This window comes from Hydra viridissima, unplaced genomic scaffold (genome assembly GCF_058129835.1).
Source record: "Hydra viridissima isolate aposymbiotic clone 2 unplaced genomic scaffold, HvirCarnegie_v1 scaffold_19, whole genome shotgun sequence".
Lineage (NCBI taxonomy): Eukaryota > Metazoa > Cnidaria > Hydrozoa > Anthoathecata > Hydridae > Hydra > Hydra viridissima.
The window spans coordinates 1,438,996-1,461,418 of record NW_028324318.1 but is presented as its reverse complement, the minus strand read 5'-3'; the positions used below and the strand labels follow the sequence as shown (position 1 = coordinate 1,461,418).

Here is a 22,423-nt window from a genome sequence, read left to right as displayed (position 1 = left end):
AGGCAAGGTGAACTGAAAGGTGAGGTGAAAGCAACTAAAAAAGTATAAATGTATAACTATAGAAAACTATTGCAGAGAAAGAGGGAGGGGGAGGTTAATAACCATTTATTTATTTTGAAATTTAGTTATTTTTGCGAAGAAATCATTAGTCTATCATCTCCAAAAAGTTACAGATTTGACATCAAAATGATTGGTTTCATTTTTCTTTCAAAATTAGTGTTAAGGTACTAAAAGTAAAAAAGAAAATCTACCATTACAAAATATCAGTAATTTTTCACTCTAACATTTTCATGTCTTTCATTCTTTGCTCATGAAGTTTGTTTACTCTCTGTCGCTCATTATAAATTTTTGTTCTAAGTTTTTGAATATCAACATTATAGCGTTCGCTGAACTCCTTCATTTGGTTTTTTGCTTTAAAATAATAATAACTTACATCTATTTAGATTTACAGTTAATTCATAAAAAAGTAGCATATATATGTATTTTTTGATTAAAATTAAATTATCAAAGCACTGCCTACAACTCACCTGGAAAAGTGCTCAAGTTAGTACCATTGATAAAAGGTCCAAATGTACTGTGAACAAGCTTGACTTGTTCTGCACTCCATTGAAAGTATGATCTCCCTAAAACAAATTTATATGTTAAATACTTAATAGTCAGGTCACTATGAATGATAATATAGAAAGGTTGATTTTACATTTTAAAATTCTTTTAGATAACCAGATATGCTAACTACAAGTTATTGCACATAATCCTATGAACTTAGGTATATATTTTTACAACCTTTATTTTAATTTGTTGAAATAGCAATATGAACTTATATAAATATGTATTCTTAAAACAATATTGAAAAAACATACCAGATTTATTCTCAGCTACTTCATTATTTACAACCACATCTAACAATCTTGTTTTTCTGAGTTGACCTGTATTGGAAAGAAATATTCAAACCATATTTACATGGTGATACTTTTTATACCAGTAACATTATTTCAGTAGGGCATAAAAAGGTCAATTTCTTAGGGGACCTCAATAACCATATTCACGAAAAACTCAACTAGGATGTAGTTAGGTTTTCAAGCAAATGACAAAAGTTTCAAGTTAATTTTTAAAAGTACGAATTTACCTTAGCTGATAATTTTTATATAACCTTCAAAGAATATTTTGTGTTTTAGAGACATTTTTGTGAAGAATAACATTGAGTATTTCATCCAAAAATCTTTTAAAATGTAACGCTTGTCCCCTGAAAATTTACTGTTCTATTTAGTAAATTTTTACTTGTGAAATTGAGTGATATCCCAGCTACTTCTTCTGATAGTTTAAAATGCTTAAATTGCTAATTCGCTGTTTGTTTTTTTAAAAAGAACTTTATACTTTTTAATCAAAAAACCTCCAACTATCATCTTTGAAAAATTACAACTTTTTGATTAACAAAATATGATTTGTAATTTTGAGAAACAATGTACAAAAAAACTTTGTAAGATATTACCATTGTGTTTGATCAAAACCTTTAAAGAATATATGAAGTGTTTTTTTTTTGGCAAAATGTTTAGTGTGTAAATTTCTCTAAAAGCAAAGATACTTCTTTAAGCTGTTAAAAAAGGGAAAATGTTGAAGCTATAAATGGTTATCTAATTTAATTTTATGTATTTAATTTTATATTAATTAAACCTACTTTAACAATATTTTCAGCAATATGATTTTGTTAAAAAGCAAAAAGATTGAAGATTTGTTGAAAAGATGTAAAGACATGTAAAGAGACAGTTTCTCAAAATGTAAAACTAATAAAAATCATTTTCATGCAGTGAAGTAGCTGGCCCTGGCACCATTTGTTAATCCAATTGAACTTTCTGATTGATTTTCAAAAAAAAGCTGAAGTCCAGAAATTTCCAAAGAAAGATGAGAGCTAAAAGCAGTTATTGTAGGTGCTTGGGATAAAATTACAAGTTAAAGAAGGACCCAAAAAGAAGAGATATAGTTTGAAAAAAAAAAATTTTTTTCTATTTTGTTTTGTCTTTTTGATATTATTTTGGCTTGTATTTGAACATTGACATAATTTTGAATTTATCATAATAAAAATTTTAAACTTAAATGGTACTTATTTTCAAATTCATATTATTTTTTATTCCACTTCTTTATAATACAACATAGATATTTATAATTGTGCTTATCAACTTGTTTAGAATTTACTATAATTAAAACTAGAAGATAAAAGTAAAGCCATTTTTAAAAAAATGTTTATGAACAATAAATAAATGAGCTATTAGATACACCAATACATAGTAAACACTTTAGAGGTTTTTTAAATATTCTTATTTTTAATGCCACTACCAATGTTAAAGAACAAAGAGGATTTTCAGTCTTTGATTTTTTTTATTCTCATTATTTTCCCTCATTGATTTTTTAATTTTAATTTTGAGAAAAACTAAGAGAGAATCAAAGGAATAATCACTACATAAAATCCATTGTAAATACAAGAAGAATTTGGAACTTACCAGATTCATTTTGATCATATTCATTATCTCCCATTTTTCTTTTATTGATTTTATTTTCTAACAAAGCAAATCATTTTGATATTTTCTATTATCCAAAAAAGGTTCTTTAAAAATTTAGGTAATGATATTTTAGACTGCATAAATACTTTATAAACTTACTAAATTTATTATCAGGAAGCCAATCATTATCATTTTCCTCATTTTCACTACTGCTGTGCTCTGTCCAATCTGTAAGGATTATAAAAATTACTTTGCTCTTAAAATTTAATTCAAAAAATGTACTGCTGAATTTTTAAATTATAATTTAAATTATAATTAATTACCATTTTGAGAATGGTGATCACTAACAGTGGTTAAAGTTACTGTCTGACAAGTACTTGAAGGAGCTTTTTGTATTCCTTTGAAATAAATTATATTAAAAAAATAAAATCTCTTTGAACAAACAGAAGACTTAGCTATATTTTAAAGTATTTAGCATCTATTTTGTTTCACTTTTTTTTTTTTTTTTTTTTTTTTTCAGAATAATAATATTAAAGGAAAAAACACTGACCATTATCAAGATCTATCAAGTGTCGACCAACTTTTGTTATTTCAAGTAAAGCTGGTGGTGCTTGATAATCATTTTGGTTTATTGCTTGACTGTGGCCCATATGCTCGTAAAACAGTTCTCTATCTCTAAGAGGTAAATCCAGCATTGCAAACAACGTACTTACTCGATGACGGTTTGATGTTGCTGTAAGTTTATTTGAGAAGTGCAATTTGTCTTTAATTTTTATGCAAATATTGTGAAGAGCATGCCACCCTGAGACATGGTTTTTGCTTCCCTGTGTACTAGGAAAAAGATATTGATTTTCTTCAGAAATACCTGCATCCTTTCGAATTTTAAAATCTGCTAATTTTCTAATTGCTTCAATAGAGTCTTTTGGAATAATGACTGGCACCAAATGATTGTTTCCCTAAAGTATATTTTCAGAGGTTGTATAAGTGATCTATCTTGAATGAATCTTATTAAGTAACTTATGTGTATATGCAGAATTTGACAGTGAACAGGACTATTTTGGGAACTAGAAATTCTAAAAATTTAGAATGATGAAGAAAAATAAATTTTCTATAATCATGGTCTACAATAGCCTGAAAACCTATTTGTTTGTTTACTCATAAGTAAAACTTCACCTAAAGAGCTTTATAACTTTTTATTAAACAATGCTAGTTTTATTATTTCCTTACAAAGGTTGCACAAAAATAGATAATGATAATCATTTCAGATTTTTTTTGGCTGAGATTGTAAGAAGATCCCAAACTTAAAATAGAAAAGTAATAAAAAGTAGTGGTAGATAAGAGGTGTGAAGGATCAACAACAGAGAAATAGCCATTAGATTGTTGATTTCTGAAAATGATGTCAGATATACTCCTAAAACATTTGAGGTGATATTTACTACCATCAAGGATCAAGAAATTTGGTTAGTTTATGAAGACTTTTTCTTCATAGTTAAACAGTTTTATATTTTGTCATATTAGTGCAAATGCAAGGTTAAGTCATAATGATCTTACCAAAACCTTCACTGAAAACTGTGAAAATCTTGTTTCTTAAATATAGTGAGAAGCATTTTACCTTGGAAAAAGAGATAAGCTTATAAGAAAATATTAATGTAAGCAGAAGCAAGAAATTTTCAGAAGTGAAAGTAATTTGAAGTAATAGACAAGAAAAGCAAGGGCTTGTTAAAAGATTTAAATGTGAAAAGTATAGCAATTGTTTTATATTACCAAGGGTGTATGGTAGCATTGAGAGGGTTAGTATTGCTATGTGGAGCTTCTTTAATTTTGTTTGAGCAGATTTGTGTAATATCTATACATGTTCAATCACAAGATTTGAAATCAATGATGCTCAATCACCAGATTTATAATCAATCCACTGTATTTAGGCTTGAAGGAGAAAAAAGTTAGTTGAGGTCAGAATACATTTCATAAGTAGTTTAATACAAGAATTGCATTACATTTAAAGAAGAGTTCTATCTGAAATTTGTAACAACCTTGTTAAATTGATGCCAATGAGATGTATAGTTTGTAAAAAAGGACATTGAAAAATGTAATTGTATGCTTTAGTATGACACCCTGATGCTAGATTTTTTTAAAAACAATCTAAATCACTTTATATTTCTGCAAATAGTGCTTGAAATGTCAATGTTACAGAAATTCAGAGATTTTTGACTTTGGGTACTCAACTATTAAATGATTACTATCATTTTTACTAATTGGTAATTTTTAATACTTCTTTTCAAAAGATTATTTTAATAAAAAAAAACAATACCTTTCCAGTCATATAAGCTATTTGCAATGTATTTGTTAATTTTCTGTCAAGTTCGTCAAGCTGTTGAACTCGTTGAGGATCAACCCACGAGCCTTTTTCTGCATCTTTCCAATCACTTAATAATAACCTAGGAGAAATATTTTTAGTTTAATAATTTTTCTGTACAAACAATCTCCTTTTGTAACTTGTTTTTATGATTTTTATTTATTAATTTTTTATTGATATTTTTGTTGTTCTGTTCATAAATTACTGTTTTAACTGTTTGATCTGACCTTACTGCTGAGGTCATGTTAAACTCTGTTTACATTATCCATTTCATTTTAAAAAGATGTTAATTACTTCAATATTTTAGTATTGAAAAAATTAATGTACAAAAATTTATGAAAAAGTTACCTTGCAGGTTCTCCACCACGCCTCGCATTAAGCAATGTTAACCTAGTGCACAACAAATCTCGAAGTTTAACGAATACATGGGTATCCCAAAATATGTACCCATCAGTCATTACTTTGTTTACATTTTTTAAGATATAGTTCTTAAGTGTTTTAATATCATCTTCTTCTGGTAAGGAAGCTGGCTTCCTTAATTTTTGTTGGCGTTTTTTGTTTATGTCATAACTTGCATCCCCAAATACAAATCCTTTCCAGGTATCAAAAACAGAAATAAATAAGTCTATTTCTTGGACTTTTTCAAGAACCTCTTTATTGTTTTGCTCAAATGTGAGGTTATTGTTGTTCTGGGTCAAAACTGTTCCTTTCATTATTTTTGCAGATTTTTTAATTAAAGATGAAAGAACAATTTTGAGGCCAGACTTCAAATATTCCTCGTTTGTAGTGTATTTATCAATTGCTAATCTTAAATAATCAAAGTTTACTCTATTAAACATGTCCATTGAGTTGTTATATTTTTTAAGCACACCTTCAATGGAATTAAAAATTGAGTATAAGTGTGCTAGACGTCTCATGTCATTCCTGACTGATTTTAAGACTTCAGACGTCTTGTCACACTTTCTCTTCATTTTGTCATGTAATCGAAGTCCTATTGTTAAGATGTTACTGTCTTGTTTGCAAATAAGACCAATGCTGTCATTTCTTAGATTTGATAGAACATCTCTAACAAAATCCTCCGGAAGAGACACTGCAAAACTATTCTTTAGTAAAGATAATGGAACTTGCAATGCTGGTTTAGAAGAGTTTGAACTGCAAAGTTTAAGGTGGCGACTTATAAATCTTTTCGAGAAAAATCCATTACAGCTTCCAAACATTTCAAGATTTTGTGGGATTTCCTCTTGGGAGTGAATTTTAATAGGTACTCTTTCTCTAAATTTGTTTATTTAAAAGTAATAGTATAGTGAGTTAAAATGTTTTATAAAATTGTTTGCTTAAAAAATCTAAGTCAGTTAAATAGCAAAAATATTCTCACCTTTGAAAATTAGGCTCTTCTAATTTAGCTTGTTCGATGTTGTAATTTTTGATTCCTTCTTTCTTAAATAAATCAATCATTTTTATTTTTTCAGGTTCAGGAAGTTTAAGAGCAACTTTGACTCTTTCATTGTCTTGGTGTTTAAGCTGAATATGTCTTGACAGCCTTGTTTGAAATTTATTGCAGAATATACATAGCCTTGATGGTTTTCTTGTTTTCTTTGTTAATAGTTTGGCCTAAATTGTTAAATTTAATTTATTTTTAGAAAATTTTTTAAATTTATTGAGAAATAATAATAATGAAATAGAAAATGAATCAGATTACATTCTCAGTTATATTCTGATCGCTTTTGGTCTCTATCAATTCTTCTACACTTGATGTATTTAATAGTGGTTCCTGGAAATAAAATACTAATTAAATTTAATTTTTAGGCATGGTATTTATGTTTTTGTAATTGCTTACTTTTAAAATCATTGTAGGTTTTTGTGTGAAAACAATAAAGAATAAATTTGAATGCTTTAAAGCATAAATCATTTGATTTTGGAGCATTTTTTGTAATAATTTTATTGTATCATGCAATTATTATAATGTCCTATTAGCGCTTATCTGTACTTATAAAATACTTTAACTGTGCCAACTGAGTGTCTGAGCATTGTTTGGTAAGCTTTTTGTATACATACAGGGTGGTGCAAAAAAAAAGCCACACTAGTTTTTTTAATAAAAACAGCAACAAAAAATGAGTAAGACTCGTATAATAAAAGTATTATAGGACAATTTTGATAAAAATGTTTATAACATCATTGTATATTACATATAATAAAAAGAAATTAGGATTTGTAAAGCATTTTTTAGGTTTCAGCTGTTTTAGTACTTAATTGGCCATCCTTTGTTTTTTATGACTTCTGCGCATCTGGAAGGCATACTATCTACAAGTCTTTTTAATAAATCGTTTGGCAAAGCATTCCAACCATCAAGAAGAATTTGGAACAAATCATCTTCATTTGTTGCTCTACGTTCTTTCAATTTTCTATCCAATATAGACCAAAGGTTTTCTATTGGATTTAAATCAGGAGACTGTGCTGGCCAAGACATAACTGGTATTAATTTAGATTCTAGATATCTTTTATTCAACCGTGCTGTATGTTTAGGATCGTTATCATGTTGAAAGATGTAGTCACTATTAGGAAAAAGTTCTTTTATACTTGGTACAAGCTGATTAACTAAGATTTTATGATACATATGCTGGTCCATGATGCCCTTCACCCGGTAAAGTTTTCCAACTTTGTGTGCACTAAAACAACCCCAAACATTAATCTTTCTGTCATGTTTAATTGTTGCCTTGCATGTTTGGGGGTTGAATTTTTCCCCAATTAATTTCCGACAGTGAGATCGACTATTATAAAACAAAACAAAAGGAGACTCGTCGCTCCAAATAACTTTAGCCAATTGTTCACATGTCCAATCTTTGTGCTCAATCCACCACTTTAATCGTTTTTTTCGATTGATTTTACTAACAAAGGGTTTTTTAATTTGCTTTCCAGAAAAAAAACAACCCGATGCTTTTATTCTACGAGATATTGTCCACTTTGAGATATTACTAAGGTTCAAATCTAGTTTTATCTCAGAACATGTGATTTTACGATTTTTTTTGACAGCGTTAAGAATGTAGCGATCTTCTTTTTTTGAAGTTTTAGGCTTTCTCCCAGATCCAGCAGACCTTTCAGTTTTACCAGTGTGTTTATACTTCTTTACCAATCTACTAATAGTTGAGTTTTCTCGTTTAAAACGCTTTCCAATGCTTCTATGAGACTCTCCTTGGTCAGCAGCTTCAATAATTCTTCCAATTTCTACATCCGTTAGATGTTTTCTAAAATATTAAATGTGTCCATATTAATCTTTTTCTTAAAGATTTTATTTATGTAAATAATAGTTTATATATAAACATACCTTTTCAGTCCTAAATTTTTCACTGACACATCCAATTTTTTTTGTTTTGCTTGATTATACATTTTATACTTAAAATGAAGAAAAAATGTTAGTGTGGCTTTTTTTTTGCACCCCACTGTATATATTTTTTTTATTTGTAATGAGTTTAAAGTAATAAAAGAATTTTTAATGAAGCTTAAAGTACTAAAAATATTTTCAATGTTTGCTAAAACACTGTTACTGTATTTTTAATGTAAAAAAGAGGACAGGAAATTGTTAAGTCAATAAAAAAATTAAAATGTAGCACATCCTTATATTTGAGTGTTTATATAAGTTAATGTATATTTATTAATTTTTAATTTTACTGTTACACAATACGAAGTGAAAATTTAAAAGCAGTAGATCTATAATGGAAATTGCAAAGTTTTAAAACAGCTTTAGACTTCTCTAAAGGTTAGTGGTTTATGTCTAATAAATCCTACTCTTTCTCATTGGGCAATTTAATCACTTAGAGAGAAAAAATACTCACTTCTGAACAAAAGGAGTTCAGTTCACAAATTTTGAAGTCAATATCATCTAAGAGAGAAAAATTAATCATAATTATCATCATGTGTTGAATAAACATTATGCAAGCAGCTATTTACAAAGTAGTTTAAAAGCCTTAGATATTTCATATAAGTTCAATTTATATTTTTCACAGTGCATCTTCTTTGAAATATTCAATTTAGTATGACTTACCTGTTTGCTCTCCTAGTGTCAGTTCACTGTCTAAATTGACTTGGCATGGAACACTGTTATCTATAAATATATTTTAAAGTTTATGTGTGTTTTCACATGATTATTTTCAGCAAATTGAACTTTGTAAAATGCATATATTAACAACCTGTCTGTTCATTTATAACTTTCTCCACTAATTCGTCTAATAAGTCTGGAGAACTTTGAAAGCTGTAATCTATTAATGCAAAATACTTTTATTATAGTTATAGCTGATTTACTTGTGATGATAAATGAGGTAAGTTAAATTTAAGTTTCTACTTTAAAGTTTTTTAGGAATAAAAGTTACAGTGGTAATACATATCTAAAACTATTTTAGTATTATTTGGAAGTATTTGGCTTTAGTAGTTTTTTCATTTTTCAACTAAATACCAAATAAAAGATTTTTTTAGTCATTTAGTATGCAACAGCTATGATTGGATGCTGAAGCATGTTTCCCAGTTGACTTTTCATAAAGTGTATTTTAGTTTCTCATATATATACAACTCACTCTTACAATTTTCTTCAGTTGGTTCATCTTCATCAGTTAACTTAATGGAACCTTTAGACAATATCTCATTGTTATCTGTAAAAAATTTTAGATATAGTTTTTAATTATAATTTATAGAAGCAGATTAAAGGGACAACTTATAGTTGTAAAAAGGCATAAAATATTTACCTTTAATGCAAATATCAATCAACTTGTCTAAGTTTTCAGAAATTTCTAAGTTGCAATCTCGTGAATCTAAGAAAAAGTTTTCTTAGCTCATTAATTTTATTAAAATAAAATGCTTTTTAAGCAATTGTTATTAGTAGCATTTCCCCGCAATTTCAGTTTTAAATTCTTTTGGTTATGATCTGAAGTTCTATTTTAGGCCTATGAAAGAGTATGAAAATGATAGGGGACGCAAACAACAAAAAAATATATCTCATCCCTCCTCCTTAGCATAAATTAGTTGATATCTAAAAATTAAGACTTAAACCTTAATTTTGCGCAACAATTCTTACACAATATTTTTTTTATTTACCGACTTTAAAACTGCGAATCCCTTAAAATCACTAGCTGCTTGACTGGTTTGTAAGTCTTTTCAATAGCGTGATATTTTATTTACAAATGCAGAATTAAGGTTAAATATTTTAGTTTGGAGCACAATTTTATTATGGTAGTGCAGAAATTAAGTTAATAAGGTCATTTAAATTTGTATAACAAGTGGTGTCAATAAATAAAATTGTATGTCATTGTTTCTTGAAAGAAAAACAGCAAAGTTTGGTGGTGAATATTGAAGTAAGCAGAACTGGAGGAGTGTGAGGCAATATCGATCAAGATATTCAATCCAACAGATTATTCTGAAGGAACAAGCGATGCCATTAGTTCTCTCGTATTTTTGAGTATCAAAGATATTTGGAATTTGATGTCTCTTGCCTTGGTTTCGGTAATATTAAGAAATATTAATTAGTTTTTAAAATACTTGCTTACCTATATACTTTTCTTTGGGCTCTTCGAGCACTTTTTCAGAATTATAACTTCTTAACTCTGGAAATAATACCAAAATATTATATCAGTATTAATATATCCATCAATTTGTATTAATTATTTTTGCATTTTATTTGTTACATTAGGCTTGATATTATGATCATGATGAGAAGCGAGTTTAAACCAGTCTAAGAGTTCATTTTGAACCATTCGTTTATTAAAGCTAACAAGATTGGTTAATATTCACTGAGGAAAGGTTTATTCAAGATTCTTAAAGAAGTTTGCTTATACCCACCGCTTAATGAGTCGAAGATAGGTTCAAGTCTCACAAAACATCGGTAATTTCGAGGTTCAATTTCCTTAGACGTATTGGGATTTCTTTGGCTTGCTTTTTTCTGAACCTAAGACGTTGAAAAAATGAAATTAGCTGATTCATTAAATTTGAATTGTTGGAAAAGAATTTCTTTCCTATAATCAAAGCTCTAACAGACTTACCATTGTGCCTATGCTTTTCAGGGGTTTTATTGGTTTTTTCTAAATTTAAAAAGAATCTGACCTAAATATTTTTTTTACACTTGAGTTAGGGTGAATGTGCGAGTTTTGTTTTTTTTTTTTGTTTTTTTTTTTGCATAATTTAACTTAATTAGATAATCTACCTGTCGCCAATGTAAATTTTTTACTCCATAATCATAGCGTATTTCTTCATCTGCTTGAATATCTCTCAAAGCAAAAAGACAAAGGCGTGGAGTGCCCTCTACTATTATTTTTTTCATTTTGGCATTTGCTTTGCTAATGGGAGCATCGTTGACATATCTCCCCAATCTTTTGCTGTTTGTGGCGTCAATACTAAAAGATTTTAGGCGATTAGTAAAATACGTTGTGACAAAAAGCAACTTGTATAAGAGTTTAAATTAAATGCTTCACCTAAGCTTTTTGCCATTCCAATCGAAGAAATAAACATAACATCCGCGGTTATCTTCAAAGTGTTTCGACAGGCTAAGTTCTCCTTTTTCTGCGTTTTGCAAATTTCCAGCATATTCCAAAAGAAAACTACCTTTCTCTATTCTTTTACTTGTAAATACACCGAATCCTAAAACAAAGTAATTTTTTTTCTTTGTAAATCTTTTTTTTTTTTATAAATCAGCTTTTCAATCGTCGTTTTCTAAAGAATGAAAAGTACCTATTTCGTCATTAATGTGCTGAGCGTAAAAGTGTTCTGGGTCTTCTTCTCGTATGCAATATTTACCGGCAATATCTTCTTGATTTTCTCTCTAAAATCAATTTGAATATTGATGAAAAATAAGAGTTCCTACGCGTATAAACTAGTTCTGGTTCACTTGTTAATTTTATTGTAAAGCTAATATAACTAGCGAACGAAGCCTAATAAAACCATTGAAATTAATTACGGAAACTGAGAGATTCATTTAAATTACCTCAACTCTTCTCTCCTTTCTTGAGGACGCTAACACAATCTAGAAAATATTTTCAAATTGCTATTTAAGACTTCACAAAAACAGCCTGGTGTGAACGTATATACTTAAAAATAATGCTCAATTTTAAGTCTTCGAAGTCAGCAGTTATCCGACTATAAATAATCCAGAAAATTCGTTATGGATGCTAAATAGCTCAGTAAACAACGTTTTGGTATTAATTTAAAGCAAGTCCTTGTATGAAATACAAAGAACTTTTACCTGCCATCATTTTCAGCACCAATTCATTTTTTAGTCAATGGCCTTAAAATACAGGTTTTTAGTTTGAGGTTATACATTTATGTTTTGAGAACATTACTAGGAAGTACTTATTAAATTTAAGGTGAAAATAACTGTGTTCAAAAATAAAAGAGTTAGAAATTCTTTTTTTAGGCAGATTTTCAGCGTAGTTCTTCATAGTAATAAAAATCTATTGATAACTTCATGAACAGGAAAGTTGCTTTAAGGGATATTACACAAAAATATTTAGCGTCAGTTGTGATAAATAAGTTCCCTTCCCACAAAACATTAGATTTTAGTTTATGTTTTACTAAGAATGTAGTGACAAAAAGAAAAAACGGGAAAAGGACACAGAAACAAAAAAATTAAAACGTTAGCGCAGAAGAAAAAAAAGTAGGTATACAGAACACTTTAGAATAAAGACTTAAGAGTTGGAAACAAGTTTCTCCCTTACTTGACTTTTAGAAGTTTCTTTAGTCATCCTATTCTTATTTCCTTGCTTTTTTTGCATATATGTTTGTTTATATGCACCATCTAATAAGCTTGTTCTTTTTATGTGAGCTTTATGAATTTATTTGTCTATTTTTATTAATTACTTAGTCAAAATATTTCTTGTAAACTCTTAATCATACTTAGGTAATTACATTTTATTAAAGAATCACCTGTGTTTTGTAATATTTCTTATTTAAACACAAAACATTATATCAATCACCATACTTGTCCGTCAATACTGAGCGATCAGTAGTAATATTTAATATATTGATTTTTGAATATTCGGATATTGACGGAAAAAGGAAAGATTTCGTAATTTTAAAACAATGAGATTTTTCAAGATTTTTAAAAATCAAACTAAATTACCAAATAATATAATTGAATTTAAAAAATCACTATCCGATTTTAGATATTATTACCTGAAAAAGCTTTCTATGAATTAAAAAAATAACAACTCAAATTTTACCATATTTGTAGTTTCCATTTGCGTGACAATATGTTACTTTTACTTAAAAATTTTGTGAATGTTTGCTTAATAATTTTAGTTTAATTTATTTATATAAAGGTTGTGTTGCTCTGACACCTGCTTAGTTACTCAACTTCGAAATGCGTTGCAATGTCAGCGCATGAAACCTCCTTAGTAGCCAGAGGTGAGATTAAATACATTAGGGTGACATTTTTAAAATATAGTTGTTTATTGTTTTGCTTGCTTAGTTACCTATCTTCGAAACGCGCTATAAGGTCAGCGTAGAAAACCTGTCAGCGCACGAAATCGTCTTAGCAGCCAGAGGTGATATTATATACATTAGGGTGACATTCTGAAAATATAGTTGTTTGTTGTTTTACTCGCTTAGTTACCTTATCTTCGAAATGCGCTATAAGGCCAACGCATAAGACCTATCAAAAACTGTTGCAGTATAAGGAAAATTTATTTTTATTTAAAAAAATATGCAGAAATGCTCTTAGAGAATGTATGTAAAAAGTCAACATTATGCTGAATTTGAAATATGTGTAACATTTTTCGGATCATATTCACGACTTGCATGTCGAGTTTGAGGAAAATCTAAATTCTTCACTTTTATTGCTAAATTCAGTCCTTAAAATGTAAAGTTGTATACTTGTGCGCAATCTTTGCTCCTTACATTTCTTTTAAGTCTTTTATGTGGTTACTGTAAATTATGTAAAAGTGTATTTTTATTTCTTTTTGAAAATATATTTCTTACTGTCTAAGGATATTATATATTCTAAGTGAATACCGTTTGCAATGACCTGTGTTTTATAACATTTTTACAAACACGAACAGATTTTCAAAGATATTGTTATCGATTTAAAATGTTGGAGAACTATTAGATTTTTATGTTGATGATCTTATCGATTTTTACGAAAAATTTACGCAATTTACGCAACGAAGTCATTGTAGTTCATTTACTAAGGTAGAAAATAAAGTAAAAAGCAAATAGCTTGTTGTGCAAAGTTTTAGTCAGAGCGCATCATTTTTTTTATGGTACGCACTAATAAAAATTTCAATCCACTTTTGACAAAAGTCAATCATGTATTTGCATTCAACAAATTTCAAATTTCAAAAAATTTCATTTAATAAAACTTTAGGTACCCGTCGAGAGATGGGCTTGGCGAGGACTTCGTCCTATGGCTTCAACTGGTTGGGGACTCACTAGCTGTAATTATGAAAAATTAAAAAAATTTATTTTAATTTTTCTCATGGCTTTTGTCGATTGCTGTATGCTTTTTTGTAAATAGATATTTTGGAAAATAATTAACTTTTTTCCAACAGAAACAAACGTTACAATGGTTGTTTTTTTTTAAAAGAAACCTTTTCTTAGTCACACGCAAAGACAATAACAACAAATATTCTGCAAGAAAGGTGGCTACCTGAAACTTCACCCTTTTCCTTGCAGTAAATTTTTGGTGCCTTTCAAATTACAGAATCACGCTATCTCAAACGCTTTTAGTCAGGAATATTTATTACTGATTGCTTAAATAAGGCAACAGAGTGATTTAAATAAGACCATATTCAGAACTTCTTTAGAGCTCATTAAACTGAGTTGTAAGAGTCTCGATAAAATTTGTATAATACGAAAGATTTTATAATATGATGTATTTCAAATCATTTTTAAATGCTCAGCTAGCTTCGTCAGAGATTTACTTCAAAACAGATGCTAATTTATTATGTTATTTGCAGAAATATGTAAATTATCGGAATATTTATATATTTGTTAATAAGTCCTATCAATCAGCTGATTAGTTCCTCTCAACCATTAGCAGCTACTGTTTCTCTTATAAATTCTTGTAAATCATCGTTCATTATAGATTATTTGTGACGTAATTGAGAATTAAACCAGTTTGTATAGGGCAAAACTATCCCCCAAAAAAACTATTTCAATCATTTTATCTTAAAATAAACTGAAAGAGTTTGCAGTTTTTTTAATAATTTTACTTTTATTTACTCTTTTTTTTTTTATTTAAAAATACAGAAAACATTACGATGAAAGCACTCCGTTTGTTTTCTCAATCCAATGCATTAATCTTTGCGGAGAAAAAAACGACCTTCCAAAAAGTACAGACGCCACGGGTGAATTTGGCTAGAGAGTGAACAAATATTTCATTGTAATGCAGTCCTTACATTGTATAAATTGTAGGCGTATAATGACACGAAGTATAATAACACGAAGTCGCATTAAAAATAAAAAATTTAAAAAATCTTAAAAAATAATAACTGAAAAAAAAGTTTTTTTTCGAGTAATCAAAAAAAAAAAATTATAATTAAGAGATTGAATTAAGAAAAGCTGCAACAAGGAGGACGCCATAACTTTTTAAATACCAAGCATCATGCGTTGTCTAAATTAAACAGCTTTTAAAGAAGTTCGTTGCGATCAAAAGTTTTTGATTCAGTTTAGTTTTAAATCCTTTCAATTTATTCCTTTGAATATTTTGACCACAAAAGTTTTTTAGTTAACGAGAATGAAAGCGGGTATAATTAAACGTTAAGTAAAACTGTACAACTGGCATTTTTAGTTTTTACGAACTACTTTTTAAAGGGAAAAACGTTTTGAATCTTTTTTTTTTCACATTAATGTATAGAATTTTTTGCTCCATCATACGGAAAAAAAAATATTTAAAAATTTTAACATGAGTTAAAAAGAGTTCCTTTGAGTAAATTGTTTTAAATTTTATTCGCTGACTTTTCAGTTTCGTAAACAAAAACATTCAGCGCTAAACATTAAATGTAGTTTTGCAGTAAAAATTCTGCTGAAGACGACCCTTTTTTCAGAATTAACTTTGCTAGTTTTCGGAAGAAAGATACGAAGAAAAACTGAAATAAAAAGGTTTTCTGTTTAGTTAAACACACTTTTTACTTATTTTATATATTTATAAAAATATTTCACACTTATTTATTAAATTCAGTTATGCAACAAGTCCATATATAAATATGAGTAAATAAAAAAACAAGGAATTACATAGACCAGCAACTCAATGCAACGATTGCACAAACAAAATAAGATGACTTCTCATTATGCAAAGCATCCACTTATGTAAGATATTCTAAAGACAACTTTATCATTCAGGATAAAGAACCCTGCAAGCTCTATTGATACTGGCACAGTCACCATTTTAAGTACTCTTACTGAATTAACATAAGCTGAAATGCTTATTGAACTTGCCGGTTTGGTAGGACCCGTAAAGAAGTATTAATTTATTTATGAACAGTAAACCATCAAACGTTAGAAACAGATGAAGACTTTCATCAAACGTTAGAAACAGATGAAGCGAGAGAACTGCATGAAAAATTGCAATACTCAGAGTCATAGGCGCCGAGTTCACGGGGGCAACAGGGGCGGGACCCCCCTCCCCGTCCCGGAAATTTATACTAGTTATATATTATCACGGATTATCATGAGGGCGAGAATATCTATTCGCCCCCGAGATAATCCGTGATAATATACTATTAGTGTACTAATTTCTGGAGGAGGGGGGCCACTGCCCCTGTTGCCCCCGTGGACTCGGCGCCTATGCTCAGAGTAGCTCCTTTTACTAAAGATAACATAAATAAAAAATTCAATACATCCAAGACTCAATTTCTTGAAGCAAATATGAACCCTCTGCGTTAAATGTTTGGAATTTAGACGAAATTGGCTTCAAAGGTGAAAAGCGACTTCAAACAATTCTCTACAATTCTGGTTCCAAGCGTCCTCTTAAATTTAAAATAACAAAGCCGGGTGTGTTTTGTATGCTTGCAAAAAAAATATCCGTTTGACGATGTGTTCTTTTGTACCAAAATGTCCTCTTGCTTATTCTATAACGCGATAACATGCAAATAATTTTTCGTATGTTTTCGTTTACTTTTCCTGAGCGTCTGCCCCGGAAAAACTATATTTCCACCTGTTTTAAATATTACATACACTTATTTATCGTACTGAAATTGCAGATTAAATTTTTGATCGCATCAGCAATTTTAAAAGTTTCCGTGGCTAGGTGTAGTTCTTTTTGTTATTTTATTGATAGCATTATCAAGTCGCAGTTTTTTCGCAGTTGTCTGGAAATTCACATCCCTTTCCTCCCTACCCACTAGTAAGCACTCTCCTCAGCAAAGATTTACAATTAACTGAAAAAGAGAATAAAGGAAGTCTAAGAGTGAAAGTGAAAACGTTCCCTTATAATTGCTGTCAGTAGGGAGTTTAGGCAATTTTTATAGCCAAAGAAAATCTTTTTTATTTCAAATGCATTGGATTCCTTAATATATTTTATTTTCAAAATGGTTTCAACCACTTCTGTAGCTTATTTGGTTCCAAAGATATTCGTGTTTTAATATTTTCAATTCATATACATTTTATGAAATATTTCCTTAAAGTATTTCGTTAAACTTTTGGCGCCGAAGAAAAAACTTTTTTATCTTTTTTTTTGTTCTTGCGTAAAAAGTTGCGTTAACAATAAAATATCTTAAGACGGGGGAAATTTATAAAATCTCCGCTTAGAAAACAAAAAACCCACCCTATTAGACTACAAAGAAAACAAAAAAAACTGATTGACAAAATAAACAAATAGTTGCAGAATCTATTTTTATGTGGGGACGAAAGAATTAGCTTAATTTATTTGTATATAAACAAAACTAAAACATTTAAAATTAAATAACTTTATCAATTCTGAAGCAAAACGACGTCCCCAAAAAAATTATTGTAGTGCAACCTTTTCTAAAAAAATGACATCTATATATACGTATATACTATTTATTTTCATGGGTGGGTTTTTATTCTTTGACACCTACATAAAATCATTTGTCGCGTTTTTTGAACGAAGTTTTTTAAAAACGTATGATATATTTTTTATCCGCGATAAAACGTCACGTGACAAAACTCCTTACTAAAATAAAGGAAAAATATATGCGAAAGCTATTCCTTGTAGTCCCGTGGAGAGTGAATAAGCAAAGCCCTGAACAACTTATTCGATGGGCTTCTAGAACCCAGGGATGACTACATGGGGGAAGAGATTTCCAATCGTTGCCTGACCTGCAGAACTTTTTTGATTGTGATTTTGTGGCAACGAAATTTTTTTTTTTTTTTAAAAAAAAACAACATCATAAACGAAACTATTACAACGGTTTTTTCTTATTACAAAAAAATACATTAGTTTCAAAAAACGCGATGTTATCAAGAAAAATCTTATGGAAAACAAAGCTTAAATTTTTTTTCATTATTCCAACTGATAGGGCCTCACCCAGAGTAAGACGCAGAGCAAAAAGCTCCGCCTTAACTAAACTTCTTAAGGGGTCTGTTGACAGGAATATTTTTCTACAACAATAAATATAAAGTAATTTCAATGATAATTGCTATTACAATAACATTTTTTACTTAATAACAAGAAAAGGTTTATTTATAATGGTTATAATGATTTATATGTAAAGTATTAAAACCATAATAATTTAATTTATGTAAATTATTATAACCATAACAGTTTATATTTAGTTTTGTAACCATAAAATAAATTAAAAAGCATTTATTTTTTTAACCATAAAGTAAATTAAACATTTCCGTAAAATATTTAGCAAAGTCATATAATTAAGTTAGTTATTGTTAAGGTTACCATTTTAATTTAATTATGTTTTTCATTAAGGTTATATAAAAAATATGTTTTAACGATACGTTCTAGAAATGCGCTAAATGGAAGAATGGATAAATGGAAAACTCCGTGTACAGTGTTCGTTATCTAAGTACAACGTTTTCTTCGCATATTTAAATTTTCCTATCCACTGGAATCCTATCAAATCGAAGTTCAATAAATAAAATTAAATATTAGTTAAATAAATAAATTAAAAATAATGAATATAAATAAAAAATAGAAAAGATTAAAACAACGCTAGCTTAAATAAATAAAGTAAATTAGCAATGAAAATACTTTGAAATATTACCTTTATCAAGTTTGATTTTATTCGAAATTTTTCGTTTTACAACAGATTAAGAAAACTAAATCATTGTTTTAAAACCAAGGCTTACTTAAACAAAGTTGTTTTTCTAATATTGAAGAATCGTAAATTATCAAAAATCGGTTTTGACAAAAATTTAGAAAAAAAAAGCGATAACTGTGCTTCTAGTTGACGTAAATAGCTCACTAGCAACGCAGCCTGGGCCCTATCCTATAAAGCTTGTTACGCAAAACGCAAAAAATAAGTAAATGCGGAAAATTTTTGCGTTAATTAAAATTTTGTGTAATTAAGATTTTCCAAATTCCACGTAAAACTGGTAATCTTTACGTAAAAAGAGAAATTTTATCTTTTTTATGGCACACATGGTAGAGACAAGGAATATATCTTGGAGAAAAATATTTTTCTTGTCTGTATTTTGTAAACAAATTTTATTTCATCGTTTCAGAGATTAGCGTACCAAAATAGAGGTTTTATATCTATACTATGTAAATTTTATATTCCGTGCTTACCTTGTGTGTCAAAAAAAGGGCCTGCATTTCTTAAATTTAGAGGAAGAAAAATTCGTGTACTCAGTGATATGTTGCTTGATTTTTATTGATTAAAACCAAGCTTCATTTATTAAAATGACAAAGATTTATTTTAGAGGATATAACAAGTTGTTTAATGAATAATTAACCTCTAAAACAAATGATCTCTAAAATAAAAAACTTCTTATTTAATGGTTCACCTATTCACACTAATGTTGGAAATATAATTCTTTTCTTTAGCTCATTTGCTCCTTTTATATAAGTTTACACATAGATAAAAATCACAGCGTTTGAATAGGAATTCGTCACTCTACAAAGCAAGGGGTTGAATGCTAAACTGTTTTGTAGTTAAAAATTTTTCATTCATTTTAGTAAATATTACGGCATTCAACTCCTTGTTTTGTAGAGTGATGGATGCCTATTGATAGGTCTTATATTGCAATCAATCGTGAGTTTGCTCTTGTGTAAACTTACCAGTTTGGTATAAGTTTCATCTTCAAGTTGATAGATTTTAAAATATTTTAAATAAAAGTTAAACAACGCTTCTCACCCAATACCTACAAAGTTAAACAACGCTTCTCACCCAAAAATGTCCAAAAGATTACTGAAACACTTAATATTCCCTGATATTTTTGAAAATTATGTAGGTACGTTTTTCGAGGACAAATACTTTTGTTTACAAAAAAAGACATCTGTGGTTTGAAAAATAATTCACGAACCTTTGCACAATCATTCTGTGGTTAAAATTTGTGTAATTATGCAAAAGTTAGACGTTGCAGCATTTTTTTTTGCGTGAGAAAATTTGCGTAATTTATTCAAAAATTCTGCGTAATTTTATTTATAAGATTAAAGTTTACGGAAATTTTTCGTAGCAGAAATCCTGTTTTTTTTAAGGCCCAATCCTATAAATCTGAAAAATGCGTAAATTACGCATTTTTTAGATTTATAGGATTGGGCCTTGTATATTGTATAAAAGCACACACAAAATGAAAGAATTGTGTTTTTTTTTTTAAATAGTTTAAACAGTTTTTCAAACAGTTGTATGAATATGAGTTTGTTGAACAAAAAAAATGATTAAAGAAATATATTTAAAGAAGTTTTCCTAATAAATTAAAGAAAACTCTGTATTTAAATTTTTAATATAAAGTTTTCTTAAACTTATAATTTTTAAACATTAATTAGCTTGAAAAATATTAGGCATTAATTAGCGTACGGGCTATAACAAAAAATAAACTTCATTGAGTATATTTTAAATCACCAAAAGTAAATATTTTAAAAACTAAAAAAACTATAAATTAATCAATTTTTAAAAACTTCTCTTCAATTAACTATTTACTAACTTGAATATAAAATTTGTTCAAATCGCGAAAGTTAACGATTTTAAAGCAGTGAAATAAAAACACGAAGTCAAAAAAACATTGCACGAAGAAGTGTTTCGTTACGGATGTGTTTTTTTTTCTCAATAAAAATATTTCAATCATGGATGTGTGCACTAATTTATTTTGTTTTCTTAGTTCTTAATTTTGTTTTTGGTTGAACAAAAACCTTTTCACCTGTAATTATCGATTGAAAGAAACAATTTCTGTTGCATGAAGCTTTTTTAATGAGCTCTTTTTCTTTTTTTTTTAAGCTTGCAATTTTCGTCATGAAAAATTTATTTAATATCTAAAACAGTTAATAAAAGTCATTTCTTCTTATTTAATGTTTTAATAGTTGGCGTTGGTACGTATCAAAACATTAATATCTCACATAAATCCCACACAAACCCTTGCAACAGCTCATGCAAAAGTAGTCTTCAAAAACATTCTCCAAACAAACTTTATTTAGTTTGTATCACAAGGATGATCAAAAAAGGCTAGTAATCTTCTGCAGCACATAACACGATTTTCTCACTTAATAGTAAACCAAACCAAAAACTTCCAATAAAATTTAACTTCAAAAGCTACAATTTTCGATTGGCTTCAGTGATGTCATAAAATTCTTATGGTTTTTACATTCTTTAAGTTTGATAAGTCTTTTAAAAATCTAAAAATTTATTTCATATAAGAGGAATTTAAAACCATAAGACTTTTTTTTTTTTCAATATAATATTTTCTTAATATCTTAGAAATTTTTTTGAAAATAAAGGTTGAAATTGTCTTCTTAAGTTTTTATTTACTTAAAATAATCTTTTAACAAAAGTTCTTAATGCGACTCTTTTTTTTTGAAATTATTACCTAAAGGTTAAAAACCGTTTTGAATTACAAAAGTTCATGGATCTTTAATTACAAAAAGTGAAAGTAATTGTCGCGTACACTGTTTTTCATTAGAGTTTTGGTTATTTTAAAAATCTGTTTTACATTCTTGTTAACGGAAAATTACAATTATTTTACAATTTTTCGTTCAACTTAATATTCCTGTATTCTAATACCATGAAAGTATAGTTTTTCGTTCAACTCAATTTACTTATATTCTGATACCATAGAATTAAAACTAGAATGAAAGTCCATCATTGAAATGTTTGTAATCGTCCTGGTGTTAGGAATAATAAATTAACATCTTATTACTCACCCACTCATTATTTTCCCTTTAAGACAATTTTTTTTCAGATAGTAGCCTTATTTAGTAATAACTTTTTTTTCAAGACTTAAAGATATTAATTAAACAAAAAATTTAGATAACGTAGTTTTCGAGCTTTGAGTAAATCTCCTTTCGTTGGAAATTTACACTTTTGACGCTGATTTCACTCTACAGTTGCAAAAGAAACTCTGCAGTAACAATAGATTTTTTCCTGAAGTTATGATGAACCAATGAGAAGTACAGAAAAGTTATGCGCTAATAAATCCAAAGTGAAAATGAAGCTAACACCTCATTCCAGCATTTCGCAAAAAACAGTCGTATAAT

General features: G+C 28.4%; 2 protein-coding genes and 1 pseudogene across 2 annotated transcripts; 1 reads left to right on the top strand and 2 right to left on the bottom strand.

The window, feature by feature from the left end:
* The window catches only part of LOC149876627 (uncharacterized), a 96,309-nt pseudogene that overhangs the window by 22,840 nt on the left and 51,046 nt on the right, over positions 1–22,423 (top strand).
* LOC149876633 (uncharacterized) lies at positions 275–6,697 on the bottom strand. Its single transcript, XM_090075249.1, has 12 exons — positions 6,686–6,697; positions 6,548–6,619; positions 6,224–6,459; positions 5,197–6,120; positions 4,804–4,930; positions 3,046–3,451; positions 2,819–2,893; positions 2,655–2,723; positions 2,496–2,552; positions 861–926; positions 528–623; positions 275–411 (listed from the first exon to the last, which is right to left on the bottom strand). Exons 1-12 carry the CDS (start codon positions 6,695–6,697, stop codon positions 275–277), a joined length of 2,277 nt encoding a protein of 758 aa, XP_089931375.1.
* Positions 9,729–12,566, bottom strand: LOC149876632 (N-lysine methyltransferase KMT5A-like). Its single transcript, XM_090075248.1, has 5 exons — positions 12,540–12,566; positions 11,810–11,848; positions 11,557–11,647; positions 11,307–11,466; positions 9,729–11,276 (listed from the first exon to the last, which is right to left on the bottom strand). Exons 1-5 carry the CDS (start codon positions 12,564–12,566, stop codon positions 10,946–10,948), a joined length of 648 nt encoding a protein of 215 aa, XP_089931374.1. The 3' UTR covers positions 9,729–10,945.

Excerpts from the sequence above, each read along its gene's own strand:
- LOC149876633 (XM_090075249.1), bottom strand. Across the intron at positions 3,452-4,803 it reads TAGCTTATATGACTGGAAAG|GGAAACAATCATTTGGTGCC; the intron begins GTATTGTTTTTT and ends AATATACTTTAG. Across the intron at positions 2,553-2,654 it reads GCTTCCTGATAATAAATTTA|AAAATAAAATCAATAAAAGA; the intron begins GTAAGTTTATAA and ends TTGCTTTGTTAG.
- LOC149876632 (XM_090075248.1), bottom strand. The coding sequence starts at position 12,566 with ATGACTAAAGAAACTTCTAAAAGTCAA. Across the intron at positions 11,849-12,539 it reads AAGAAACTTCTAAAAGTCAA|ATTGTGTTAGCGTCCTCAAG; the intron begins GTAAGGGAGAAA and ends AATATTTTCTAG. Across the intron at positions 11,648-11,809 it reads GAAAGGAGAGAAGAGTTGAG|AGAGAAAATCAAGAAGATAT; the intron begins GTAATTTAAATG and ends AATTGATTTTAG.